Raw genomic sequence first — 20,023 nt, 5'->3', positions numbered from 1 at the left:
GAACCAGTGAAGAGCAGAGATGCCATGGGCACAATCAGAGAACACTGTATGAACATCAGAGGCCCACGGTTGTTCAACGTCCTACCAGCGAGCATCAGAAATAATACAGGAACAACCGTGGACATCTTCAAGAGGAAACTAGATTGTTTCCTTCAAGGAGTGCTGGACCAACCGGGCTGTGGTGGGTATGTGGGTCTGCGGGCCGCTCCAAGCAACAGCCTGGTGGACCAAACTCTCACAAGTCAAGTCTGGCCTCAGGCGGGGCTTGGGGAGTAGAAGAACTCCTAGAACTCCATCAACCAGGTATCAACCAGGTATCAACCAGATGCAGGGGGCTGCGACCCAAGGGGACAGGGGGCAGGGGACCCAAGGCCTTTGGGGCCTTGGGTCCCCATTGTGAAGGCTGTGTCGCCTGGTTGGATGAGCCACTCTTTGGTAAGGCTGGAAAGTCTTCTATTCGGTTGGTGGAAGCTGAGGTGGTGGGTTGAACGGCTTGGGCACCAGTCGCGGAGGTAGAAGGGTTGTTTCTCTTGGCTTCGACCTGGGCCTTGGTGTTTCCTGTGCGAGGGCAACGGTAGGAAATTGCGGGGTGATTGCCATCACAGAGCAAGCAACGATGGATTGTTGCCTTGCATACGGAGTAGTGATGGTCCAGTGCGCAGTTAATATATATAAATATTTAGGCATATATGTTGGATATACCCATGAGAGTTTGGAAGCCGAGATGAACAGACTGTTGGGTCAATGTCGGAAGAGATTACAACCTCTGAAAGCATTGGCATGCTGTGGAAAGGGAGTGGGAGTCCCTGTGCTACGAATGATATACTTGAGTATTGTAAGATCCCTTATTGATTATGCTGCACCTGTCATTTCTTGTTTTGGTAAAGGTAGGATGGGCAAGCTGGAGAAGATACAAAATGAAGCTATGAGAATTATCTTAGGATGCCCAAGAAATGTTATGATTGAGATAATGAGGATGGGATTGAATCTGAAGAGTATTGGGGGATAGAATTTCAGAGATAAATGTAGCCTCTGCCATTAGATTAATGAGAGGTGGGGGAACTAATGAATTGGTCCTCTCAGTTCAAATGGTGAGGAGTAATGAACAATGTATGATAAAGAAGAGAACATATATGAGTACCTTATGTTCTAATGTTATAAAGTATGATGTTGTTGCAGAGTATTGCTCTGCCTAAGAGACAATTCACACCACCATGGGAGGATTGTAATGTAGATGTAGTAATTACTCCCTTGCAAAAGAAAAAAGTATGTACGAGATGGGAGAGCTGAGGGCAACTTATGATTATATAATTAGAAAATTACCTACAGAAAACACTCTACATGTATATTGTGATGGGTCAGTAGCTAGGGATGGGAAGGCAGGATGTGGAGTATTGATCAGGGAGTACACTGACATCGGCACTGTAGATACTGTTATTAGCCGCCGCTTAACTGACAATGTCTCGTCAACTCAGTCTGAACTCCAAGGAGTATTAGCAGGATTACAGGAAGTAGTCAAATGTGGTAAAAATGCTTGCTTCTTTATTGACAGCAGAGGAGCGTTAGAGTCTTTAAATAGCAGACGTCCAGTTTATCAGAAAATTGTGATTGAATGTAGAGAGAATGTTAAGAAATTAGAAAAAAATGGTTATAAATTAAGATTCATGTGGATCCCTTCACATGTGGGAATACTGTTGAATGAGGTAGTTGATGAGATACCGAAGAGAGCCACGGAAAAAATTCTTGTTGATGTTGCATGTCAGATAACCTTGAAGCAAATAAAAACAAGAATCAAGATGATCCAAGAGGGTGAAGAAATGGTAAAGAGAATGGCAATGGTGGACAGTAGTAACACACTTAAGAATTATTCAATAATAAATACAAATTCGTCCTTCACCTATGGTAGAGGAAAGTCTATCAGGAAGGATTCAATTTACATGAGATTAAGATTAGGATACAAATATATCTAGCAATACGGTGTTGATGTCAGTGCAAAAGATAAGGAGTGTAAATTATGTAATATGCCGCACGCCCACACCTTAGAACACTACGTGTTGTTGTTGTTATAGATTCAGCTACTCGGAACAAGTTCCAAGTAGCACGGGCTATGGTGAGCCCGTAGTGGACTTACCTGGCAGAGGAGCGGTGCTGTGTGTGACTACGTGTTAGAGTGTCAACTTATTTATAACTTTAGAAATAAGGAAATAAGTAGTGTACCACATCAAATTGTTTGGAATGTGTGATAATGGTATGATAGACAGTAGACTTAAGAGCTACAAGAATTTTGCCCCAAGAGTGTAACACTTATATACTGTGCTTACTATATTAACCTGTAATGTTAAATGGGATTCTTGTAGTGTGATTTGTGTATTTGTGCGCCCTTTGAGGGACTTAGAGGGGGGGGGGGGTAGAAATAGCCTAAGCTACTCTTTCCCTTTGAGATGTATTTTTTTCTTGTCTTAACAAACATACTTGAACTTAAGACTCCTACTGTTCGTGTAATATAACTTAAGTGTATTGTTATTTTGAGGTCTTTGTCCTTCCCTGTTTATTTTGCCATTTTGTTTTACCACCGACACATACTTTTATTACCGCCTTTCTCCATATCAATTCCCATACCACTATCTATTACAGTTTAAACCCAAACAAACCCCTCCAACCACAGGTTCAAACGAGTTCTTAACAACAACAACCCCAGCCCTTGATAAATGCGCCCCATCCCGAGCATACGTCCACGGGAGACATCTCCCGTCACGCAGGGTGCAGTCGCACCTCCACAGATCTCCAGTATCAGCTCTTGATACTGCTAATGACTCAAAAGGGCCACCACTTACGGGCTATTCATGCCCGTGCCACCTTTTGGGTGGCTTAATCTTCATCACATTGGCATAGATGGTAATGAAAAGGCAGACTCACTAGCAAAAACTGCCGCTGCTCTACATGCTGTACAGGTTAAAATACCTCCAAGTTTTTCACAGATTAAGGAGCACATCAAGAAAATACTCCCAACAATCAAAAGTCGCCTGAGCCAAAGTAGCGGAAGGAAGATCTACTGCGATATGGTACGAACAAGCCACTGGGTACTACAAGCCTGGCAAAAAAGATATCTAAGAGACACTGCAGTAGCCATACACAGACTCACACTTGGTTACAAGTGCAGGTGAGAGGTTATAAACCCAATCGTTAAAGTGTCATATCTGTGGAACAGATGCAGAGGTGCCACTATTGCATTACTTACTGGAATGTGAAGCCACTGATGCCCTGTGTATGAAATTCAACATTAATCCAACGACAGCAGCTGCATTAGATACAAAATCCACAGCAACTACAATGATTTGAAAAGCAGTTGAAGAATGGAACACACTAGTGAACACTGCATCTATATCTGCCACAAAGTTAATGTTAATAAAATAAAAAAAAGACTAAAACCAGTACGTGTACACTAAAACAGAAGCGAAATAGAAACGGGAGAAAAGTTGGAAACCCCACCTCCATTTAAAACTTTGACCCAAATATCACAGTAACAAGGTTTTGGCAAATAACCGAACTCAATTACGGGGTCATTATAGCTCGTGCTACATGGACATTTCGTTCTGAGTAGCTAAATCTAAAACAACTACAGTACTCCCATTTTGTCTTACATTGTGACTTGTTGAACTTAAAACCTGTAACTCCTTGTTCGTATTATATTTGACCTTATAAAGAAGTGGTCTGGATCAAAATCCTCCAAACTGTTTAGTATTTTCAAGGTACTGATGATATCAGAGTTCATAACTTGTTTGCAGTGTTTTTAGCTCTGTGGCCCTCAACTCTTCCAGAGTGTACTTCTTTCTAGGATGATTTTTGACGTCCAGTGATTTGATTTCGGTGCTTAGTGTAGCTGCTGTCTAACTACCAGGTACCTATTTACTGCTAGGTGAACAGGGGCATCAGGGTGAAAAAAAACTTGCCCCTTTGTTTCCTCCTCTGCCAGGGATCGAACCTGCAACCTTAGGGCTACGAATCCCGAGCGCTGTCCACTCAGCCGTCAGACCCCTGTAAAAAAGCACTTGCAAGTCTTTCAATCATCTGCGGAGTTCATGTAGCTTTCTCTGCAAGGTCTCAATATCAATTACACTTTCTACTTTGCCATAAATCTTAAGTCACATTTGCAAATTGTATGATGTTTTTAATAATCTCATCTATGTCAATGATGTGTATGACAAAAAAGGTTGGTCCCAAAATTGAACCTTGCAGTATACCATTCGCCACATTTCTCCAGTCAGATTCATTTCTGTCGAGGACTTCAATTATTACAAACCAGTGAGGTGTGCTTTACAAGCAGCGCAACAACATATGATGGTGGGAAAAAATTCAGGTGGTTTCACTCGCCTCAGGAAAGAAAATGCCATCCTTGAGTTTGAGTTGTAATAGGGATTATTCAAATAATTTAAAAGTCACAAGACAGAAAATCTGTGGTAACTACAGGCTCAATTTATGCAGCAAGTTGGTTGGCCTGCATAAGTAAAAAAAAAAAGTGTGATTGGACTTGCCACAAACAAGGCAAAAAAAAAAAAAAAAAAAATATTGCAGTCCTACAAACTGAAAAACTAATATTCAATTTTCAGCATATTAAGGGCTAAGAACGTGTTGTGATGTCCCAGTCTTGAGCAGTTGCTAGTTGTACAGCTGGCCTTGTAGTTTTATTCATGACGATCTGTGGCCGAGACAAGTTTAGTTTATTTATTATGCACCTCATGCAAGTGGTAGTGGAAAAGTTAAGAAGTGCCTAATTGGTTCAGAAACCACCCCAAAATTCGCTTAGGTAAGAAAGTTAGTGCTGATGAGCTTATTACATAATTTGTTAACCACACAGTATCTTCACAGTTAAACTAAGATTACAGTAGTTTGTTAGTCGAGTCAGCTGCATACAATTATAATTTGCTCGTCATACACCCCACACCCATCCAGCATTGGAGAAGTTAGTAGCGCAAGTCCTACACGCACTACCAACAGTTAACATACTGGTTACAGCTGGCCAAAATTTAAGGTAGATTTTGAATGAAATACACATTTCTTGAAAATTTGTTATGGAATTCTCTAAATTTATTAATTTTTTGCATTCCATGACAGTGATTCAGAATGAGCAAACAATTTTGCAGAGATCTACATCAACATTTAATACAAACTCCCAGAGATACAGTACTTATAACTGAACAGCAGCAACATCCAAGAGTCTGCCAATTTTATTGCATGATCCATAGACATGACTTCTTGAATGTTAATACTGTATACTAGATTGAATAGTTAGTGCAGATTTCACTGTCTCGGATTTATAGTACAAGGTTTTGTTTAAGTTTTAGTATTTTTTACAGGACAATTTTTCATCCCAGACACATTAAATCTGTGGCCAACCTCCAAGATGCATTCATCAATTTTAATGTACTATGGATTAAAAATAGGTTTGTTTTCATCTAAATATTATCATATATTAAAGATCAATGTATAGTTAGGCATATGTTAGGTGTTTAGGTTCTGTTGGCACTTATTTGAATTTAAAGTACATGGGCGATGCATTTACAGTGTTATGGTTCGAACAGAGATCATTAGCGAAGCACTGTTCAAGAAATGTTCAACCATCCGTTGTGAATCACGTGTAAACCATTTTTCAGTCATAAATTGGGGGTTAAGTAGCTGGATTAAGGATCATTTGGCCTTTGTTGTTAAGGACCGACTGCAATTTTTTCCAACAATTGTTACAAAACAATGAAACAGATTCGAGGCTCATTAATTTAATACGTAATACAGATCTTGCCACATTTCGGTGAATACAATGTAAAACTATATTACACTAACAGAATTTAGGTTAAATTACTCTTCTCTAACAAAGAAATGGCAAAGTGTGGGTGCAGCTGGTATTAATGACAACCAGCTGTGTTATGGCTATACACCAAGCAACCACAGCAACCCACACCTATTTCATACCTGTACACTCCACTCAGTTTCACTTAACAGCACTCCAGAAGTTACCAGTTCAGGCCTTGATTAAAAAAAAAAAAAAAAAAATCCCTTTTATAATATACAGTATTTCAAAAAAATCATAAACTTTAATGTTTTGATTTTTGGCCTGAGGGATTACTGTATTATATTTTTCCATTTAAATAGCTAGTCACAGCCAACCAGACAATTGCACCAACCATGCTAAGTGGGACAATTCACTTCACAAGGAGAGTTGCAATATGATGGTTAACTCTTCTCTATGGCAACTCACTGAGTACAGAGTAGATTGCAAAGTCAGTCATTAAAATTAAGAAACAGTCAGTGTTATGCAGAAAAAATGGTAAAGAAGGCCTTTATTACCTAACACACTGAAGATGTATTTTACATATATGTACAGGTAATGAATTAGCTTAAAAATCATGAAAACCACTTTGAACTGATTTAACAATCACAGTATAAAATAAGAGGATTCGAGCTTTGGTGTGGGGTGGAGGGGGGCAAATGGAGCTTTGGGGCAGAATAATGCTAACAATCATGAACCGATATTATGTAATCAAAACATATTGGTACAATTTTAATTGAATTTTTATGGCAACACCTGGATGGAAGCTAAGATTAACTAAGCCTGAAAGACAAATGCTTCCTTTTACACCTTGTGTATTTATCACACATTATCAGTGTTAATGAAACCTGCAATTAATTCCAGAAAACTATTATATCTGATAGTAATAAAGTCTCATGGCAGGTTTACTTTAATCGTAATTTATACATTAGTATGAATACAGCATTGGGTCAGCACTACCCTGTCCCAGTTTCACATTGCTAGAATCGGCCAGTTTAGCTGCATTATGCACCCACAGATAAATCTTGAAAATCCCTTATCTTTAAATTTTACCCTAGAAGAATGGCATATACATAATATAAATGTATATAGGCCATAACATTTTGCATTATGAAAAATTAAGAAAGTAAGAAAACATTAAACAAGCAATAATATTTAACTTTCAAAACATGACACTTTGCATCACATGGAAAATGTGCGCCGTGTCTAAAGTTATACCTAACTCCAGTTGCATAATTTTCCTATTTTTTTCAGCACACACAGGCACTTCTCTGAAGTCTTGGTAAAGATATTTTCACTTATTATACCTTACAAAATTGCTAGACTTAAAAATATTAACCTCTTGAGAGGCAACGATTTGCTCTGAAGATTTTGACCAATGGTCAATAGTACATTTTTTTTAAATTCCAAGGATATAGAACACTGAGCAACATGAGCAAAATCAATTAATAGCTCAAAGTTTTTGGGCTTTAAAAAATTATTTCAATTTTCCTATAAACAGTGGTGATGCTGCAGCAATAAACATTTTAAATATATATGTATATATTTATATATATATATCTATAAATTATATTTTGTTTTGCACAATACAAAACAAAACAAGAATGGTGACAACAGAACTTCAAGTTAGGGCTGTTCAAACTTCCACCGAATCCAGATACTTGATAGAAGAATGCTCAGGTACCCAACATTCCATAGCATCATCTAAGTGACCAACTAAAAATTATAAGGTTTTCATGCATTCAATGCATCTTCATTTGCTGGGAAAATACTTAACTCCTGAAGTGTAAAGTGATAAAAGTAATAATGTAACTGGGACACTATCATACTCAAGGTGCCATATAACCAGAAGCTGATCACTCAAAATGATGCAGTTTGGACCAGGCCACAAGCCACAACTCTTCTCCCAAACTCTCCTCCAATATCACAAATGGAACCGAGTGCTTCCGTCTTAACTAGAAAAATCTGCAAAAAACCAAACAAAAAAAGAGAAGCAAATTAGTTTCCATCTATGGCTTACAAATGATACCAAAATCAGAATTATTTTTTACATGCATATAAAAATAGTTATTACATAATACCAAATACAATTTATACAGATGCAATGGGGGCTGAGGGGAGGGGGAAGAGGAGAGGGGGCCCGTGCGGTGGGCGGAGGGGGGCCCCCGTGCGGTGGGCGGAGGGGGGGCCCCCGTGCGGTGGGCGGAGGGGGGGGCCCCGTGCGGTGGGCGGAGGGGGGGCCCCGTGCGGTGGGCGGAGGGGGGGGCCCCGTGCGGTGGGCGGAGGGGGGGGCCCCGTGCGGTGGGCGGAGGGGGGGGCCCCGTGCGGTGGGCGGAGGGGGGGCCCCGTGCGGTGGGCGGAGGGGGGGCCCCGTGCGGTGGGCGGAGGGGGGGCCCCGTGCGGTGGGCGGAGGGGGGCCCCGTGCGGTGGGCGGAGGGGGGCCCCGTGCGGTGGGCGGAGAGGGGCCCCGTGCGGTGGGCGGAGAGGGGCCCCGTGCGGTGGGAGGAGGGGGGGGTCCCGTGCGGTGGGAGGAGGGGGGGTCCCGTGCGGTGGGAGGAGGGGGGGGGTCCCGTGCGGTGGGAGGAGGGGGGGGTCCCGTGCGGTGGGAGGAGGGGGGGGGTCCCGTGCGGTGGGAGGAGGGGGGGGTCCCGTGTGGTGGGAGGAGGGGGGGTCCCGTGCGGTGGGAGGAGGGGGGGTCCCGTGCGGTGGGAGGAGGGGGGCCCCGTGCGGTGGGAGGAGGGGGTCCCGTGCGGTGGGCGGAGGGGGTCCCGTGCGGTGGGCGGAGGGGGGCCCGTGCGGTGGGCGGAGGGGGGCCCGTGCGGTGGGTGGAGGGGGGCCCGTGCGGTGGGCGGAGGGGGGCCCGTGCGGTGGGCGGAGGGGGGCCCGTGCGGTGGGCGGAGGGGGGCCCGTGCGGTGGGCGGAGGGGGGCCCGTGCGGTGGGCGGAGGGGGGCCCGTGCGGTGGGCGGAGGGGGGCCCGTGCGGTGGGCGGAGGGGGGCCCGTGCGGTGGGCGGAGGGGGGCCCGTGCGGTGGGCGGAGGGGGGCCCGTGCGGTGGGGCCGTGTCAATTTGTTAACATACTAGTACTGTAACATTCCACCAACCTATCCATGCAACTTTTCTAGTTATAAATTATAATATTACAAAAATAACCCAACTCACACGGTTAAAAGTTAACCACTAACCAGTTAAAAGTAACTGGTGTGAGTTGGGGTTTTAACAACCACATTGTCACTTATTCTCTACATAGAAGGAATATCAGAGCTCATTGACATGTGACACTATAAACTAGGAAATGTGTGTATACAACAAATGGGGGAGTAGTGGTGGCTGGCATACTGCAGTACTCAGGGAAGCCACTTAACCACTATCCTCTTCCTTTAACCCTCTTGGCTCTGATGGAGTCTTGTTGGGTCAATGACTGTACAGTGACAAGACAAACATTAGTCACCCTACTTTTTGTCCTTGAGTGTAAGAAACTACAGAATAGTAACCCCTATCATCACTTGGTGTAAGCCATATATAAGCCGGCTCCACGGCCGAGCGGACAGCACACTGGACTTGTGATCCTGTGGTCCCGGGTTCGATCCCGGGCACCGGCGAGAAACAATGGGCAGAGTTTTTCACCCTATGCCCCTATTACCTAGCAGTAAAATAGGTACCTGGGTGTTAGTCAGCTGTCATGGGCTGCTTCCTGGGGGTGGAGGCCTGGCCGAGGACTGGGCCGCGGGGACACTAAAAAAGCCCCGAAATCATCTCAAGATAACCTCAAGATAAGCAGTGGGCCAGAGCCCCCCCCCCCCTCCAATTCTCCTTCCCTTCCCTTAATTTCAAGTGTCTGGCATAAATGATCTACTTAATTTCTGATAGGTACACATGCATAGAAAGCATAAATGGTAAATGACATTATTCCTTACCATTACAGTGATTATTAGCAAGAACATGCATCCTGCTTAGCCTTGTTGTCATTGGTCAGTTTGATCTGATCAGGAAATTCATTGTACAATTCTACCTCCGACTCCTGGGCAAGGGCATTTCGGGCAATGGTCTGGAATGCCAACTCAACATTTATGGCCTCTTTTGCACTTGTCTCAAAATAAGGAACCTGTAAAATTAGGGTTTTGAGTTAAAAACAAAATCAATAAACTAAATTGAGACTGGAGATTCAAATACTGTAAATTTAAAATATATATATATTTTGAGCACAGCCCATCAAATGAGATATCACTGGATCAGTATATTTTTGGGGGAAAAGAAACAGAGTGCAATGATTACAGGGTGTTGTCAAGCTGCAGTAACTATTATAGAAATATAATGAACATGCATAACAAATTTATACTAGTAAACCAAATGAGTTTTAACAAGCCGGTGGGGTTATGGTTACACAACTAGATTGGAAATTTACCCATTGTCCAAGAAATACTTTAAACTTGGAACAAAATTATGCAGTTAAACCGAGCAGGAATACCAACTGCTCATAACAGCTGTCAACAAGGTAAAAGCAACAGCACATGATCTTGAGGAGATCTTGCCACATATAGGTCGTGTCTTATCTCTACCCGATGGTGCAGGGAAGTCAATTTTTGGGCCATCAAATTTACTGACGGGTCTAGTATAGGCGGAGGATCCTTCTACGGGATCAACCCTTAAATCAGTTAACCCTTAAACTGCGCAACACATCAATAGCTGTGGCGAGTAACGGTTGCAGAATTGGGCACCACAGCTATTGATGTGCTGCAGTATCGTGCAAGATTTAAAGGTTCCACAGTTACATGGGGTTCACAGCTTCCTCAGGACTCTTGTAAGCAGATTTTTTTTTTTTAATCATGGGCAACATTCCCAAGTGTGAGAGCCTCAGTACTGAGTGAGCAACATAGTCTGGCACATGCAGCATGAGCTAACAGCACTGCTGTTCAGCTTGTGACCACAGCATTGCCCAAAAAATAAAAAAAATATATACTTATGCAACTGGTATTATTTAGTGATGATAGTATTTCAGAAGACCCCCCTGACTTTGATAAAAATTATCAGGATTCTGATAATAGCAGGATTGTTGTGATAATTAGTGCTGTGCATAGTACAGTGGAAACAGTAATGATGAGGGGAGGGGGGAAGTAGCTTCGTTTGCTAACTCTGTGTGGCCAACTGTTATTGTATAGAATCACCATATCAGCTCAGTGGTTCGTGATGGTGAACACAAATGTAGATACCTACATATAACATGAGTATATAGTGCAATAACAGTGCAAACAATATGGTGGGAGGAGGAATCTTAGTGAGGAAGGGAGGCAGCATCAGCTGTGTGAGGTGACCTCTGTTATTGTCTGAACTCACCATACCAGCTTAGTTGTATAGTTATGGTGAACAAAACATGTAGATACTTATATATAACGTTTGCATATAGTGAATACAAGCAAAAACAGTTTGGTGGGAAGAGGCATGTTGGCGAGTGAGGTGAGGTGAGGGAGGGAAGGTGGCGGCGTTTGCTGGCTGGTGTGTGGCGGCCACTTGTCGTTATAACTTACCATACCAACTTAGTGGTTCATTATGATGAACAAAACATGCAGATACTTTTATATAACGTCTGTATATAGTGAATAAAAGCAAAAAAAAATATAGTGGGAGAAGGAATGTTGGCAAGCGAGCTGTTGTTGAAAGAGGGAAGGGGGTGGCAGTGACTGGCAGCACCAACTTTGTGGTTCATTATGGTGAACAAAACATGCAGATACTTATATATAACCTGTGTATATAGTGTCATAACAGCAAAACTATATATTTATTGTTTTATGAACATAATTGGATCTCTAATACACACACCATAATTTCGAGTACAGTATAGTGACGATTCCCACATTTTATAATATAAATATATCGCACTACACACTATTGAATAATATTACTGAAAAAAACTAAGGAAAAATCAACCCGAGACATTGAAATAATTAGGTAATAATATCTATGTGGCACCTCCCGCCTGACAGCTCTGGCAAAGCTGACCGCCTCTGATGATTGCTCTGTCAATGCCTCAATTTTGCCAGACTTCCTTGCCCTATTGCGGCCAAAATGTCACCTACGATTTTTTTCCTGTAGCCAGGGAACACAAATGAACACTTAAGAGGAATTTTTTTTTTCCCTTACACCTGGGTGTGTTGCAGACTATAATCACAGCAATCCCGGGGTTAAGGGTTAAGAGGGGTCATAGGCAAATCTACGCACAGTATCTGTCTCTTGCTGACATTTCGCAAGTGATGTAATGCAACCTAACAGTTAATACCTGTATATATACACCAAGCAATAACAGCTGCCTAACCCACTACTGTATGCAAAGGACAATTTGGAGCTAAAAATGATGATTGGGAAATTACTGCATGTGCAAGTAACTGACATGTGTAGAAATAAATTTGCTTCACAGGAGTCCTAAATAGAAATGGCCACACCAAATCTTAGACAAGAAACACCACCTCAGCTCACCTGGGTCACACTTTGTGCCACAAAAATGAGTTAAATATGCATACATAAGAAATTTGTGTATTCATTCAGAGCCAGCTCATGCACACACTCACATACACAATATGTGGAATATACATCTAGATTGGCCAACATAAGAACTGCCTTTAGAAATTTGTGTAAGGAATAGTCCAGGACCTCGTATATAACCTGTCAGACCAATCCTGGAATATGCAGCCCCAGCCTGGAGTCCATACCTAGTTAAACACAAGACAAAGAGAAGATTCAAAGGTATGCCACCAGACTAGTTCCAGAACCAAGAGGTATGAGCTACGAGAAAAGACTACAGAAACTAAACCTCACGTCCCTGGAAGACAGAGTAAGGCGAGATATGATAACCACCTACAAAATTCTCAGGAAAATTGACAGGACGGACAAAGACAAGCTCTTTGGCATGGGTGGAACACAAACAAGGGAACACAGGTGGAAACTTAGTACCCAAATGAGCCACATAGACATTAGAAAGAACCACAGTGCAGTTTGTGCCATCACTAGCATAAGATTGGGCAAACTACGGGTTACTCTGACATCACAGGAAATGGTGGAGAAAAGGTTATTAAAACTATTGGGAAGTCAGGTTAGGGCCTTGATCCTTCTCACTACCTACTATGCTCTACAGCTAAACTTGTCAGCAGCAGCCACCCATGATTATATAGGCAAGATGTATAAACTACCCCTTGCTGGAATAATTAGACATTGTGGCACCACACACGATACCTAAACTGACAATGCGATCACCAATCCATAGACATCCAACACGAGGTACTTGTGTCCTGGAATAAAGACAGTACATCATACCAATACTGCAGCCATGGGGTACAAGTCCAGCTGAGAGAGAACCATTCTCTCACCCTCATGTTTGCCATTAAAGAATGGATAATCACTACATTTTCATTGTTTTCTATACATTAAAGATGTACTCTCATGCATCCTAAATGATCAACATCTGTGAGTTGACAACTTCAGCATTCCATTATATAATTTTAACACTTCACAGCATTCAACAAATGAACATTTTATATATATCTGAAAATGCTTATACAATATATACAATTATTTTGGACCTATGGAATACATCACATATACTGCACAATAATTACCTAGCATTAAGAATAACATTATTTCCATCTATCACCATCTGCTCTACACAGCACTATTGTTCTCAGCAGCAACACTAAATATCTAATGAATTGAGTAGTTATGTACTGTTCAGTAGCTAGGTGATTATTAGTATTTACCAAAATTGTAAGGTAGAGACCCTTTTGGTGAAATGTACAAGTGTGTACATTTCTCTTGAATTTAGAATTCCTGCCAGTACAGTAAACAGTTCTGCACATGCACAGTACATTGTCATGGTAAAAAAAAAAATCTTTACCCAAAACAGTGGAAACGTCAAGGAAAATACATCAAGTGCATTTTCATTTATTAAAGATATACTATATAGAAACAGTAGTCTTAAATGTTGAAAAGCAGCATGGAACTCTTATAAGACAGAAATGAATAATTTGGGGATACGAGTTTGTATGAAACATTGTTGGAAACCAGTGCACAATTGCACCAGCGAACTCGTTCACTCAGGCAGCAGCAACATTGGAGATCGATCAACATCAGTGTGGCGCTCGGGTCGTCTCCTACATTTACGATAAATGCAGAAGATAAAGTCTGGTTAGCTGTGCACAGAATCAGTTTAGGCATAGGATTCTTATATTCAAGTTGTGTACATGTCCCTGTGTTGGGTTATTAAGTATTTTGGTTCGTTCATTCCAGTGTGGTTACTGTTGAATACGTGTTCCATATTCTATCAGTCTTGGTCCTTATTAGTCATTCTATCAGTCTTGGTCCTTATTAGTCATTCTATCAGTCTTGGTCCTTATTAGTCATTCTATCAGTCTTGGTCCTTATTAGTCATTCTATCAGTCTTGGTCCTTATTAGTCATTCTATCAGTCTTGGTCCTTATTAGTCATTCTATCAGTCTTGGTCCTTATTAGTCATTCTATCAGTCTTGGTCCTTATTAGTCCAAGTGTTTAAGTGTAAAGTCTGTGTTATAATTAATATTTCACCATTGAATTGTGAGGAGAGTGCAGAGTAAAGTAACAACCTTATTCACTGCACTGCGCCAAACAACAAATGTCGTTTTGAGTGTGGTGCATTTTTTTTTTTATTTAGGCTATATTTTAATGTTATTTTTTATGTTTTCATCACTATGTTTTGAAATGAAAATAGTCGAGTTTAAAAACATTTGACTTTACCTGACCATTTATAAAATCAACAAAGATATGTCCTTAACAATTGCACTATGAAGTTTTTGCCAAAAACAGGTGCGCAGTGCAGGGATTAAGTCCCAATTTGTGTGGGGCCAATATTCAAAATAATTCTAATGTTTACAGGTTCTGTGAAATTCTCTCTCTCAATCTAAGTGATCCAGTAAAGTAACTGTATATTCCAGAGATATCCTTCCAAATTTACTTTAAGCCAATTAAATAAAGCCCATTTGTAAACTTTTGACCAGTGTGATTATTGTCCAACTTCGTCTAAGATAATATTCTTTATTTCATTATTTAAGTGTAAATATTTCCTTGTGCCCCCTGACTGGGTTCCAACAATGTTTCATACAAACTTGTATCCTCAAATTATTCATTTCCATTTCTTATAGTTCCAGACTACTTTTCAGCATTTAAGACTGCTGTTTCTATATATATATTTAATCACAATGTACTCGAGATATGTATTTAGATTAAAAACAAAGCATTCCTAATTACAGACCATTGGCTTTAGTTACGTAGTGCCAATAATAAAGTATTAAGAAGGGCATCAATACAATATTAAATTTTTAACAGTTCCATGGATAAACTAACCTCATTTTTACTATGACACCACTGCTGGGCTCGCTTCGTTGATACCTGGAATAAACCAATTGATAAGTAGGCTTATGGTTTTATTATAGATACAAAAAATTTCTGTATCTTAGGATTATGTACAGGATTTTATCTTTATATAGTAATGCAATAAAATACTGTATGTAGATTCCAATATCCAATATATACTAGCAAATGTCATACGCTAAGGCTGTAAATTTCTAGTACTGTACACGAAATGCTTCTTAGGCTACTAAAATATGCACAATTCCATGTTGGATAGTTTTTTAACAATCGTCTGTCTTGGCCCAGCATGATCTATTGCGAGCATTTGAAAAAGTGCCTTTCATGCAGGGGGCAGAATTTCAACCGTAACCGACTGTACCTCGTCCTGTTACTGGGAAGTACAGAACAGACTGCCGAAGACCCCGAGTGACACAGTTCAGAAATAAGGCCAAGAGAAATCAGAACTACTTTTCGCTCATGGCGCTGAGATTAATGTTTTGTTAGTGGCAGCCTAAGTTAATAGGACTATAATTAAATCAGAAATCATAATTTCAATATATTTGGCCTGTTTTACCATCATATCAATCACCCCCTGTAATATGACAATCAGTAACAATAGTTACAAAAATCAATACAGGATCATGTCATTCTACATACGAGTAAACAATTCTTGTTTAATAGGTCCCAAAATATAGCGTGAATAATTTAACATTGCCTTGGCTAATACTGTATTTAAAAAAACTTACTTAGGCAAGTTCTCCGTATAATAAAAGATTTAAGAATTTAAAATGTCAAGATTTACTAGTGCCAATTTATCAAGAATACAGTCTTAATTTAATTTAACACTTTCATGCTTTGGTGACTCCTGAGCTAGTCAACAATATGAGATTTATGTACCTGTGGTATATTTCATAAGTTTTCTACTTGTGAAACGTAGCCTAGCCTTAGGTCAGGCTTAAAGTGTGTTTATATTTTATTAATAGATGCCATTTACTCTGATAGAAAAATTGAAGAGATAAAAAACTATAGTAAACATTTACACAGTATAAAGATGGCCTTTATTACAAAAATTACGAGTGTCAACTAAGCAGAGAAAATGCTTACCGCCCTATTTTCCAAATCGATCTTATTTCCAAGAACAACAAATGGAAAATGGTCAGGATCACGTGGTGAAGCTTGAATTAAAAATTCATCCCGCCAAGAGTCTAAAGACTTGAAAGAATTAGGAGATGTGACATCATAACACAAGACACAACAGTCCGCTCCACGGTAGAATGCTACACCAAGCGATTGGAATCTTTCCTGGCCAGCCGTATCCCAAATCTGTTGGTGGTTAAATTAACATTTGAGTGACATCAATTGACTCTTATAAACAAAGTAAAAATATAAAGAAAAGGTGTACAGTATTAACATTTTGTTTCCTTGACAGCATTGTTAAATATTATGGAGATGATGACTCCCTTCCATTTAACATTTTATACTGGAATCAAATTGACAAAACCTATTGTTTATCACATCACACAATGCCATGAATCAGTAAATGCATCAAATGTTTCCGTCGAACTCAACACAAGGACATTATCATCATTCCATATACTGTACTGTAGTATATTACTAAATGCTAACTATCTCTCTGAACAATTAAACACTGCACCCATTATTAGAAGTTCCACATAGTAAACCCATTTACTGTCTGAAAAATGACCCCATTACAGCACCACATCTCCCAAATGAATGGATTACCTGCATAGTGACCAGTCTGTCGTCCACCATCACTTCCTTGGTTAGAAAATCTGCACCAATTGTAGCCTTGTACTGATTGCTAAACTTCTTATTAACAAACTGGTTCATAAGAGACGTCTTCCCAACCCCAGAGTCACCCAGGATAATGACTTTCAAAAGAATCTTCTTACGAGAAGCCATTGTGTGCTGTAAGAAAAACATAACATCCAGGAAATTAAATGTACATGTATGCAAAGCACTTTAGGAATTACTTAAAATAATTGTTAAATTATTGATAGGTTTAATGAGGGTAAACATCTAATATTATACAAGAAGCTAACATATAAATTGTCATCCACACTTCCGTGGAAATAATCATTCTATTCACCAGGGGCCAGATTCATGAAGCAGTTATGCAAGGTACGCACAAACGTGTACATCTTTCCTCAATCTTTGATGACTTTGGTTACATTTAATGAACAGTTTACAAGCATGAAACTTCCCAACCAACTGTTGTTATTGTTATAAGCAGCCTCCTAGTGTTTTGGAGCTCATTAACTGTTTAATAATTGTAAACAAAGCTGCCAAAGATTGAGAAAAGACGTACATGTTTGTAAGCGCTTGCATAACTGCTTCGTGAATCTGGCCCCTGGGCTGTATGTGTCGCGAACCCTAGACCCCACACGCGTGAGGCCATAGCACTATTGACTGGGCTATGAGTAGTCTTAATAAGAAAAGTTTCCAAAAGCAACATTCTGTTGCCAAACTGGAATTTTTTACTTTCCCTGACTACTACTGAAGCTCAGAAGAATTAGTGATCCACACCCACATCACATAAACTACTCATAGCCCAGTCGATAGAGCTTCGGCCTCACATGTGTGGAGTACAGGGTTCAAGACCCGTACAGCCCAGATGAATGGAAAGCTACCACATATTAATTGTTGAAGAAATTGAGCAAATATACAATACTGTATTAAAAGTGATATTTATGAAAGGCAAGAGACTACCGGAGGAGAACAGATGAGGAGGAGAGGGGGAGGAGAGCAGGGGGGACAAGGAGGAGAGGGGAGAGCGGAGGAGGAGGGAAGAGCAGACGAGGAGGGGAGAACGGAGGAGGAGGAGAGAGCAGACGCGGAGGAGGAGAGCGCAGACACGGAGGAGGAGGAGAGCGCGGACGCGGAGGAGGAGGAGGAGGAGAGCGGACGAGGAGGAGGAGGAGAGAGCAGACGAGGAGGAGGAGGAGAGAGCAGACGAGGAGGAGGAGGAGAGAGCGGACGAGGAGGAGAGAGCGAACGAGGAGGAGGAGGAGGAGAGAGCGGAGGAGAGCGGACGAGGAGGAGAGAGCGGAGGAGAGAGCGGAGGAGAGCGGACGAGGAGGAGGAGGAGAGAGCGGAGGAGAACGGACGAGAAGGGGGAGGGAAGGAGAACAGACAAGGACAGGGAAGGGAGGAGAGCCAAAAACTGAGACCATTTCAGTGGCAGTTACCATTCTCTATTAACCATAATGAGCCTCCAAGTGTTTATACCTGCATCATTCTACAGTTTAAAGATCGTACATCCTTCTGAAACCATGAGGACAAATTATATAAACAATAAGCTCTTATCTGATAAAAATTTAGATTTTACTAAGGATCATGCACCAAATTATTTAAAATGTTTGCATCGTATTCAAAGAGTTCATGTTGATTTGTGGTTTTCCTCTGCACAGTACACTACTCCAGGCATTATAAGCTTTTCAAGTTTTGGAGGGAAAGGAGCCTCTTATGGCTCCCTGAAGCTATGCACCGAGATAGTTCCAAGGTCGCATTAGCCATGGAGTTTTTAGGCCAACTGGGAACCTGTGTCATAACCTGGCTCCCCTCATGAAGGAACAGGGAATGGCAACATTTCACACCTCATTGGGGAAGGCATCCAGAAAGTAAGCAAGTCAAAACAAACCACTGCTGTGTTCAAGAGAGAGACCAGAGCCTCAGAACCAGTCTAATGACTGCAACTATGTAAATGACACCCCCAACAATGTAAACAAATTATAACATTTCTCAAAACTGGCACAAGCTCATTTGCCCCACCTCCCCCACTAGTTTGGGGCTAAGAGGGCTCGCCACCTCCTAGAGTCTGAGCTGTCAGTTCTTATGGTAATGTGGTTGGTGTCGCCTGACTTCTGTAAGTAATTATCAAAAGGAGCCAAGCCGAGGAGACTATGTATCACCTAGGATGGCAATACGAAAATAAAAGCGCATAAGGCGAGCTATATCAAAGACATCGGATTCACTAAGGATTCTATAGTGACACATTAACGCAAGGAACAGCCAGGAAGCAAGGCACTCACATCCTTTAAGTCAAGACATTTAATAAGGATATGCGCGACCATAAGAAGGTGCTTGGGGTTATAGCCTGCAACACCGCTAGGCACAAGCGAAGAAAAAGAAAAACTTTCTTCTAAGATGGTTAAAATGTGTTCCCTGGTCATGGAAAAAAATAAAAAAAAATCGTAGGCGATATATTTTGGCCGCAATAGGGTAAGGAAATCTGGCAAAATTGAGGAGTTGACATTAAGCGTCGGAGAAGGTCTGCTCTGCCCGAGCTGTCAGGCAGGAGTTGCCAAAGATATTATTACCTAATTATTTCAATTTTTTTTTTTTTTTTTTGCAGTAATATTATTCAACAGTGTGTAGTGATATATTTATATAATAAAATGTGTGAACCATTGCTCAAAAGTATGATGTGCATATTAGTGATTCAAGCCGTCTCAGTGGCGTAGTGGTAAGACACTCGCCTAGCTTTCCGCGAGCGCTTTGTCCTGGGTTCATATCCTGGCTGCGGAGGATTTACTGGGTGCAAATCCTTAACTGTAGCCTCTGTTTAACTCTACAGTAAAATGGGTACCTGGCTGTTAAATGATTCTTCACGGGGGTCGTATTCTGGGGAACATAGGATTAAGGACTTGCCCAAAACGCTACGCGTACTAGTGGCTGTACAAGAATGTAATAACTCTTTTACAGTATATATAAATAAAAAAATAAACAAACAAATTACATTACAGTGGTACCTCAGAATACGAGTATCCCTGTATATGAATTTTTCAGAATATGAGCAGGATTTGCTCGGAAA

General features: G+C 41.1%; 1 protein-coding gene across 2 annotated transcripts in view; it reads right to left on the bottom strand.

The window, feature by feature from the left end:
- Nucleotides 1–5,755: 5,755 nt before the first annotated feature.
- The window catches only part of Rab7 (RAS oncogene family member Rab7), a 29,408-nt gene continuing 15,140 nt past the window's right edge, over nucleotides 5,756–20,023 (bottom strand). For both annotated transcript variants that reach the window (XM_045750692.2, XM_045750693.2), the window contains exons 2-6: nucleotides 16,933–17,118; nucleotides 16,294–16,512; nucleotides 15,184–15,228; nucleotides 9,737–9,924; nucleotides 5,756–7,786 (exon numbers count right to left, since the gene is read on the bottom strand). In XM_045750692.2, the coding sequence (XP_045606648.1) occupies nucleotides 9,751–9,924; nucleotides 15,184–15,228; nucleotides 16,294–16,512; nucleotides 16,933–17,112 (618 nt within the window). In that variant the 5' untranslated portion in view covers nucleotides 17,113–17,118 and the 3' untranslated portion in view covers nucleotides 5,756–7,786; nucleotides 9,737–9,750. The remainder of the gene's footprint in view (nucleotides 7,787–9,736; nucleotides 9,925–15,183; nucleotides 15,229–16,293; nucleotides 16,513–16,932; nucleotides 17,119–20,023) is intronic.

This window comes from Procambarus clarkii, chromosome 52, assembly GCF_040958095.1.
Source record: "Procambarus clarkii isolate CNS0578487 chromosome 52, FALCON_Pclarkii_2.0, whole genome shotgun sequence".
In the NCBI taxonomy this organism is placed as follows: Eukaryota; Metazoa; Arthropoda; class Malacostraca; order Decapoda; family Cambaridae; genus Procambarus; species Procambarus clarkii.
This window is presented reverse-complemented; position numbering and strand designations above follow the sequence as displayed.